This window comes from Nanorana parkeri, unplaced genomic scaffold (assembly GCF_000935625.1).
Source record: "Nanorana parkeri isolate BGI_ZX_2015 unplaced genomic scaffold, ASM93562v1 scaffold1205, whole genome shotgun sequence".
NCBI classification, from domain to species: domain Eukaryota; kingdom Metazoa; phylum Chordata; class Amphibia; order Anura; family Dicroglossidae; genus Nanorana; species Nanorana parkeri.
The window spans coordinates 45,315-54,993 of record NW_017307473.1 but is presented as its reverse complement, the minus strand read 5'-3'; the positions used below and the strand labels follow the sequence as shown (position 1 = coordinate 54,993).

General features: G+C 35.3%; 1 protein-coding gene and 1 long non-coding RNA gene across 2 annotated transcripts in view; one reads left to right on the top strand and one right to left on the bottom strand.

Moving 5' to 3' along the window:
* Positions 1–1,981: 1,981 nt before the first annotated feature.
* On the bottom strand, positions 1,982–5,662 carry IGFBP1 (insulin like growth factor binding protein 1). Its single transcript, XM_018568545.1, has 4 exons — positions 4,958–5,662; positions 3,368–3,558; positions 2,420–2,548; positions 1,982–2,245 (listed from the first exon to the last, which is right to left on the bottom strand). Exons 1-4 carry the CDS (start codon positions 5,316–5,318, stop codon positions 2,114–2,116), a joined length of 813 nt encoding a protein of 270 aa, XP_018424047.1. The 5' UTR covers positions 5,319–5,662; the 3' UTR covers positions 1,982–2,113.
* The window catches only part of LOC108796976, a 25,170-nt gene continuing 18,125 nt past the window's right edge, over positions 2,635–9,679 (top strand). Inside the window, exons 1-2 of the long non-coding RNA XR_001941839.1 lie at positions 2,635–2,645; positions 5,894–5,901. This is a non-coding gene — a long non-coding RNA (uncharacterized LOC108796976). The remainder of the gene's footprint in view (positions 2,646–5,893; positions 5,902–9,679) is intronic.

Here is a 9,679-nt window from a genome sequence, read left to right as displayed (position 1 = left end):
TATATATATATATACACACATGTCATTTTAGTGTCAAAAGAGTCACCCTATGGAAGCTGCTGCAGCTTGTGTTACCTTGTTGGGTGTGTGACTGACAGACAGTGAGAGACTGAGCCCTATTCTGCAGATAGGGTGGGCCACAGAGTACACAACTAACATTCCTAAAGTTATTAAGAGTTAACTGTGCCAGTCTGCACTTTAAATACTTCAGTTAATTCACCCTGGGAAAAAAATCTATAAAAATGAATACCTTCTGAATATTTGTAGGATTTATTTTATAGGCTTCTGTTGAATACTTGAAGTTTCAAACACCCTCTGGCTTAGAGTCAGATCATGAGTGAATAGAATATAAGTGCATATTTACAAAAAGTGTGAATTATCTTCATTATCTTCTGGTCTGTTCAGAAGATCTCCTCCAGTCTTGACTAGTTTGGTGCCCCATTATATAGCTATACAACTTCTTTAAAAGATGTGTAAAATACTAGAACCACTCATATACGTATTAATAGCTAAAATGTTGCTGCAAAGCACATTTACAAGTAAATGTTACTTGACTGCGTACTTTCAGGCCCATGTAAAAATTACTTCTTTGGCAAATCGGCCACTATGTGTTCATTATAATTTAACATTATATAGCCTAATGAATTTCAGCAACATTTGTTCTCAAGGCCTGCTAATAAATGTTCTTACAAGGGTGCTAATTAAATGAATAGATCTCTATTTACTATCTATTCTTATATATAATGTGTTTGATAATTTGCAAGTGATATTTTATATATACTGTGATAAGAAATCTATTAGAATTGTCCTTTAATGAAATGGCATTTAGATTTAATTGTTAAATGTTTCCTGAAAAAGCAGCATTCAAGGACATCTGAAAACTGAAACTTGTCAGACGTACTGTACTCTCTAGGCTATTTCCTCACTTTGAAGCCCAAATTTAGCCCAAAATTACCCTTTAAGTGCCACCCTTAAAAGGTAATTTTGGGTTAAATGCTTATTTAGTATAGGGATAGAAGAAAAAGCAGTAGTACTTATTATATTATTTGCTTCCGCAGGCTTTCTCCTGGCAAGATCACCCCCCCCCAAGCCTCTTCTCTTCACAGGCTTTCTGATGTCATCACGTACATCGCAGGGCTAGCATTGTACCTGAAGACAGGGAGAGCCCACCTTTATCCTGGGAGCATCACAGAGCATAGGAGAGTGCCAGCTTTTAGGGAAATGAGGAGTAAGGTAAGTATTACTGCTCATTTATCTACCACTAGAATAAATGAGCATTTAATCCTTGCAATGTAGGGGGCCCCAACTGCAGGGGTGCTTTTTGTTTAATTCCTGGAGTTTAGCTTTGATATTAATGCATAAAGATAAAGTTTCATATTTGTGTGTTTGTGTGTGTGTACGCGTATTGTAAGTATTTCTGTATGTATCTTGTATTATGATTTTTTTATTTCTGTGATATGCAAACACGATGGGGGGCTGCAAGGGTAAGACTTAATTCATCCTGGAGTTCATCTGTGAATACACTAATAACTATTGTATGGATAAAATTCAAGAGAAAAGTCATAGCTAAAAATAGCTGTTCATGGTAAGGTATTTGTTCTGTAAACTGTAGTTTTAAAAACTAAACCTATTGGAAACGATAAATTGTTTATGCTTGTAGCAGTGGAGTTCTAGAACTACTATTATTATCAAAAGAATGTCTCTGTAACTACAGAGTCTATAGAAAAAAAAAAAATTACATACCACGGTCTGAAAATCTACAGTAGCTACCATGGTGGTATTAAAGAGCACATTTCAGTGCAAGGATTATTAAATGAAAGCGTAGAAAGGAGTTACTGAAGAAAAAAAAGTAATGTTTGTGCGTGTACAAAAAAAATACATTTGTAATTTTCTTCATTTTGATTATTTAAAAAATCATCCATAGACCATAGTAAAAATATAATTTATGCATTAAATAAGTGGTTTGATTTATATTAAAATAACCATAGACCATAATATTTGCTCATAAATAGGTATGAAAAAATACATAATATTAGGGGACAGGAAATATATGTCTGAATAAATAGTTCAGTAGTTGTCCAGAAAACATAAAATATACACGTCATCAGTGCACCTATTCTTGCGCATTCAGATACTGCTGGCAGTTAAGATCGCCTTTGTTTTCAGGAGAACCTGGAATCTTCTTTCCAGTTAATGGATAGACACACCAGCATTTTCCTCGTTCTCCATCTAAAGCAGTCTCACACTAGATAAAATAAACAGTAACAGATACTCAGTATATCATGAATTACATAGTAAAAGATAAAGTCATTACAGAATTAGAAATATATGCAGTTGCATATCTAGCTAGTAATTTGCAATGTTGTAATGTGAAAATACAGTATGTTAGCTTATGTTTAGAACAATATTAGAATTGTACCTGTTTACTATGGTAAAATCCATTCCTATTACAGTTGGGAATGTGAAACCTATATAAGTCTTCTCCAGTTCTTTGTTGAACTTTTGCCAATCTGTCCATTGCTTTGTAAAGTTCTTTCTGACATGGTCCCTAATAACAAGTAGACAAATATGGATGTTGACTGCAGCAGCTTACAATAGGCAACATAGCATTTTATAATCAAGGAATAACTTTTGTGCTTTACTATGTTAACCTTATTTTCTATCATTTATAAAAGAGTCACTATATGCCACACATACACACTGTAATTATTTAACAACTTGACAACATGCAGTAATGCATAAAGCAAATACATGTGGAAGCACATTTGCATTAATTATAAAAAAACAATCATTATATCAACATGGGGGCTGTCTTTGAATATGTTGGTTGTTTTCTATAAATGCTAGTTACCTTACTGTAAAGCTAACCCACATACACCAGTAATAAGTATGCAAATAAGGGCTTCTTAAGCTGCCTATCTGTTGCTGTGCATTGACTTAAATGAGTTTGTCAGCATAACCGCCAGTCAGCAAGCTTTTTCAAAAGTAGGACAGCAATGGCAACATCTGTATTTCCATCTTGACAGGGTCACTTTAATAAACCCTAACATTTAACCTAGCCACTAAAGTGAGCCCAAACACTTAACATCCCCTACAACAGTAACCAGTACTGTAAGCTCTTCACTATTCCACTAGGCTTTGGTGCTATGCATACTTTTTTCTATAATGTCTTCATGATATCACATGAAACATTCTCAGAGCTTTGTGCTGCCTTTCAAAATATTTGCTCCTAGGTAGCATGCATATTAATAATAACAATAACAATCTATTACAAGTATACAGCATATTACTCTGTATTGGACTGTAAATTCAACATTATTTTATATGTTTACCAGCTTTGCTATAGTACAAATTATTAATAGCTTACCTGTGGTTGGTCCTTTAATTTCTTTCTCTCAAAGAGCTTCTTTGCCTTTATGCGTTCATACATAATTGCATTCCAGGCCTCAAATTTATCCAAACCATCAGGAAACAGTCGGAGGAATGGTGGGAGCTGGTCCTGTGTAAGATCAGTTCCTTCTGGAGCAGTATTTTCATGTTCTGAGTAGTCCTTTATTTCTACAAATAGATACAACAAACAGCGATTAAATATAATACACTATGCCTTTATTGCCTATGCCTATTATTTTTATAAATGTATATAAATATTTACCATATTTACTTTTTTTTCTTATTTAAAAAAATCTCAAATGTTAATGCTTTGCAGTTGAGTAGAAACAGTTTAGTAATTCATACTTAGAAAGCATGTTCCGTGTCAAGGAAAAATCATAATTACCTTTTAGTAATATTTAAATAAGATTGTGAAACCCTTTTTGGCATTCCAGCCATTTTTGCACATAAAGTTTAGCATAAAGTAACACAGAAAAAAAAATCCTACACAATAAACAAATGGGTCTAAAAATAATAAGCAAGTACATTGGTATGTAGAGGGAAATGTCTGTAATATTTCCTGGCTTCCTTCTACACAAGCAAAATACTATTTTGCTTGTACGTTACATGCATGAACAACAAAATATTTTTAGTCACTAAAACAGTTAAAATAGTAATTAGTTTTAATATGATAGCACGATCATCTGGAATCTATTATTACTGTTTGCCGCAGTTTAAAAATAAACTTTTCAATAAATGTGTTTATGGTATGGATAAGTTAGACAGTTTTATAACTTAGATTTGCTCTTGGTGTTAAAAATTTAAATATAATATTTAAATCTAAAGATATTCTGTTAGACTGTAAACTTATACAAGCAGGGTCCTGATCTGCTCCTTCATTGTGTTCCTGTATCATATAAAGTACACTGCACTTCATTAAAAAAACACAATAATAGCAGTGATATAAAGATATGTTATCTAGGTAGAAAGGGGCTTGTTATCATAGGATGATCTTTCACCTCCCTGATGCAACAAAGTAGGACACAGGTCAAAAAACAAGCATCAGTTGAGAAATCTGAAGTATGTAATAATCAGGCGATAGTACAGACAGCTGTAAAAAAGAAAATAAACAAAACAAGTCTATCCCTTTTACTTTGCTACATTTTCCCCCAAAAATTAATAAATACAATTTTTTTAATTGAAATGCTAAATATATATTAATTTATTTTTTTGTAGTTGGTTTTTCTACTTTTGTAATAATAATAATGTTGTGTTTGTCTCATGTAACAGCTATAGATTACATTCAAAAGACAATTAGAGGTTCTATAGTTCTAGGTAAACATATTAACATATCTTACAGTAGTATTTTGTCCCTTCCATATTTACTGCTTGCACATGCCTCAATTTCTAATTAATAAAGACAAAATATTTTCTTTATGTTATCTTATTTTTAGGCAGCACAAAAAAATAAATGTAAAGTTAGATAAAACTTATGTAAACAGAATTAAACAGACAGTTATATTCGGATGCTATTTTTTACTAAAAACATCTTTGTTATGCGTATCTGGAAAATGTCACACACACTCACCTGTAGTATCGCTAGATCTCATCTTCTCTAAGTCTTCTGCATCCATGCAAATTCCTTGTCCTCTTGTAAGTGCTTGGAGGGGTCTGGGCTCTCCAGGTTTTACATGACAGCTAAGTGCTTTTCCACACCTTGCGGTGTACACCCCACAAGGTTCCCCACGTTTTAGTGCGCAAGTCAAACAGCAACCACAGCCTGGTTCTCGTGCCAGTTCTGGGCACTCAGCAGGTACTGGTGCGCAAAGGGCTAATTTCTCTTCAGTGCACTGGGCACAGTGCAGTGGTTCTGTGACTGAAATCACTACTGCCATAAAAAGCAGGGAGGCTTTTAATAGCCAAGTACAGGGGCTGTGTTCTCTAGCCATTAGCTTTTTGAAAGTATTTAACTAAGAGCACTATGTTGTGTGAGCTGTTCTTGTGTGTAAGATCAGCAGTATAGCTTAGTGATGAGAAGTCTCTGAAACCCAGTCAAGAAGGCTTCCTAAATACTTGTGTGTCAGTTCCGCTCTTCATATATACAATGCATTGCCGGGGGGCCTACGACATTAATGTTTTACCTCAGATTAATCATTAGCCCTGAGGAATTATTTGTAAAAACACACTGTGATTATTACTGCAATGTCTTTGCTTTGGGTGGTCACTACATGCCCTGTAACCTTCCCTTTATACTCTATTGCTTAACAGTGACGCCTAACTGCCCATATCTGCACACAGCAAGTTCAGTTGTCAAAACAAAGCCTGAGAAAAAAATGTTACAAACTTAGTTTGATTTACAACTTCCTGAATAACAAGGAAATCACATTCCATCAACCTTAGCCCCTCTTTAGAAATGTTCCAAAGTCACCTTTTCAGGCAATGACAGGCTAGATCTGTTGGAGATAACAGAGGGCACTGATTTCAAACTAACCTTTTTTTTTTTTTAAAGAGGATGTGTTTGAAGTGGCATGAGTAGATAATAAACATCTGACGTCTATTGGCTATACAAACTTGTTTTGGCCAACTGCAAATTCTTTCCTAATCTTCCTACGTAACCAAAGTGTTAATGTGTAATACTCATGATCTTGCTGCGGAGCAGGTGTACACTAACAGCATGTCAGTCTAAATGACTATGCACCATATGCATAAATATAAAAGACATAAATTAATATACGTAATATAGATAGAAAAACTGTCTTAAAGTTTTTTTTAACTAAAGCATTTTTAAACTATGTACACATGCTATTCAATTTAATGTTCAATATTAAAACTTTATATTTAGTGTACTTGTAGTAGAGTGTTTGCTAACCCTGCATGTGGAATTAGTTCTGTGCTGCATATCTGGGGGACACAAGCATGAGCAAATACTGCTTGGAAAAGAAATGTTGCATCACCTCATTGTGCAACCTAGTATTAAATTTAAAAAAAATTGTCCATATAAGTTTGCACATACCAAATATAATGTAAAAAATGCATCTTCTTTACATTTAAATTAACATTCATTAATGAAAATTCACCAGTTAAAGCACCCTCAATTTAATCACATATGCTCCCACAAGATACTGCTTAAACAATTGAACCATTTGATAACTAGATCAATATAATTGGACGTGGTTCTAGATCTGGGTCAAGAATAAAGTGAGCATAATACAACGATGACTTATATGATAAATATTCTAAGTATAATAAGAACAACCAATTATATATTTTATTGACAAATACCCAGAAAGTGTGAACATGCTTATAAAAGACAAAATAAATCAAATAGTAATGATAAATACATGAACAAATATCCAAGACATAATTAGTACCTCATAAACTATATATAACTGTCCCTATCTGCAACATTCAAAACACCAATATTATTTCATAACAGCTCTAGAAATAAATGAAATAAAGCCCCAACCATGGAGTGTTCAAAAGGAGAAAAGGCAATGTTTTTACAAGTAGAACCACACTGGAGAATGTGCTCTTTTTCACAACTTGACCCCTAGTCAAGACAAGACGGCAGCCTGAGAACAGGATTCATCCTTAACAGGGTCTAGTGCAGATTGGGAAACTATCTACCTTAATCTTCTGACAGGCTCTATGAATACCAACAAAAAGGAGACAAATTATAAATTAAAAACCCGATGGTATCAAACCTCTGACCATCTCCATAAATGTCCCCAGACATACCAGCTACCTGCTGGCATTGTCATGGAGCTGTAGGCTCCCTCCCACACATCTGGTGGTTTTGTTGCCGGAAAATTCAGTTCTGGGAAGAAATACACAGACTACTCAACCTGATCACAGGGGGATCTGTTGCTTTCTAACACCGCTTTCTTCCTCTTCTAACTCTCATGGCTATTCCTATTCTTCTTGTAGACGCTCACTTTCCCTACACTTACTCAATCCGGCTAAGGTGTTAATTTCCAGGCTTTGGAAATCTCCTAAGATTCCTAGCATTTATGACTGTTTCCGCAGGATTGACTACAGAGAGGAAATTGAAGAATTGGTCTATATCAGTAATGACAATATGATCACGTACTTGTGCACCTGGATCAAATGGGTACTATTTAAAGACTCTGATCTAGTCCTATAGGTGCACGGGGACTCTGGACTCCTCTACTGGGCCTAATGCCTGCTGAACACCATGTCTTCCCTTTCATGCTACTAGCTTTGGCATCTGACAACAAAACTTCCAAAGGCCAATTATTTGGCCCAACCCTTGACCACCTACCACCTTTACCACCAACACATGTGCCCTGGGGGCCCTGGAAGATCTCCCTCCCTATCCATGTTGCCCCCCCCCTTCTTTTTCTTCGGATTACTGCCCCCCATTTCTGTACTTTGCTCCTTTTTATTTCCTATCTGTCTCCAAATACTTGCAACCCCCCTTAATGCTTTTTACTACTGCCCCTTAGCTTGTGTCCTGTACTACTAAGGCTTCTTTTCCAGGAACCCTTATTCAGCTTTTTTCCCCAAAAATTTAACCTGACATTTAAGTGTATATATGTTACATTAAAAACGAAGAATTATCATACCGACTGCATAGAAAGCATTGCAGCAGTTGGAGTAGGCCACATTTTAAAACTGATACAATGTATGCAGCTCGTCAGACCAAATATACACAATAAAGTTTATTTTTTTTACACTAACCAAATAAATATTTTGCATACATAGTTACATAGTATTTGAGGTTGAATAAAGACATAAGTCCATCAAGTCCAACCTATTGTGTGTATGCATTTATGAGCTGGTGTGTGCGTGTATATGAGTCCATGTGTTATTTTTCTCTGAATGTTATGGTCTCCCAGGACCTCGTTCAGGAGTCTCTTGAATGATTCCACACTCTTAGCTGAAATCACTTCTTGTGGCAGCGAGTTCCAGACCTTAACCGCTCTAACTGTGAAGAACCCCCTGTGTGGTGAAATTTTTTTTCCACCAATTTTTGGTTGTGCCCCCTGGTCTTTGTTACGGAGCTGACCGTAAACAGTTTGTTACTGAGGTTGCTGTCACCCTTGAATAGTTTATACATGAAAATCATGTCCCACCTTAATCTCCTAACCTCTAACGAGGACATATTTAATTTTAACAACCTTGTTTCATAGTTCAGATCCTTAAACCCCTTAATGAGTCTGGTTGCCCTCTTCTGGACTTTTTCCAGCTCAAGGACATCCTTTCTGAGTATTGGTGACCAAAACTGGACCGCATACTCCAGATGTGGCCGAACCAGTGATCTATAAAGAGGCAAAATTATAAAATTACTGCATAGGTATTATTTATACAATTACTTTTTACCTTTTTGGCTAAACCACATCCCTCATTTAGCTTTGAAGAACAAAAACAAATGAATTTCTACAATTTCTTGCAGACCTAATTCTCTAATACTTCATTTAGCTTTTGAGGACCACAATAATGTAAAGTTTTACATTTTACAGATAAAAATTGTATGATATGCTACACACAGCAGACAGCTAAAAATTGTAATGGCTCTATACACAGTAATTTTAAAAAAATACTTTGCTTTATTTTGAACAGGGGAGACATCAGGCAGTTTCACACACCATGTAAGCAGTTTTACTGGGCTGCTGTTTAACAGGATATCAAGAGATACTAGGCATGTTTAATGAGATACCACTTTAATGAGATACTAGGCATGTTTTAATAAAGATTAAGTCACAGATAGAGCACACAATTTCAGACAGACAATAGCCACAAATATTCTTGACTGGAGGAGCACTAGAATAGGCCAAGAACTAGGAAACAAAGCATGATTATGGTGTACGTTTAATAAACTGTGAAAGAGTGTGATAAGCAGTGAGAAGGCTTTTCTCACCTTAGCAAAGTGAAAAGTCTAGAAAATGGTGTTTAATAACCCGAGATAAGTCAGGTAGGAACAGAAATATCTCACCTCTTCTCATCCTGGTGATAAGTACACAGAAAGTAATGGAAATGTACCTGTTTAATAAAGGGAGAAAAGTAGAGAACAGCTTTATCACGAGATACAGTAAGTATTGTGCAAAGTACCCTTGATTTAGCACCCTTTCAGACCTGGTGCTAAAGGCCTTTTTCTCGTAGAGCACTGAGCAAAGATACAGGAACCTCCTCCTCTGTCTCTCAGTTCTTCTCTGTTTCCAGTCCTGAGGAGAAGTTTGAGTGGTATGTTCTATTCAGAGCCTAGTGCTATTCTATCCAGCTGTTACCGCTATCTAACTTTTTAAAGAAATAAATACATATACTATAGTATATATTATATATACTATAT

Coding starts and splice junctions, on each gene's coding strand:
- IGFBP1 (XM_018568545.1), bottom strand. CDS start 5,318: ATGGCTAGAGAACACAGCCCCTGTACTTGGCTATTAAAAGCCTCCCTG. Junction 3,559..4,957: donor GAGATCTAGCGATACTACAG/GTGAGTGTGTGT, acceptor ATCTATTTGTAG/AAATAAAGGACTACTCAGAA. Junction 2,549..3,367: donor AATTAAAGGACCAACCACAG/GTAAGCTATTAA, acceptor ACTTGTTATTAG/GGACCATGTCAGAAAGAACT.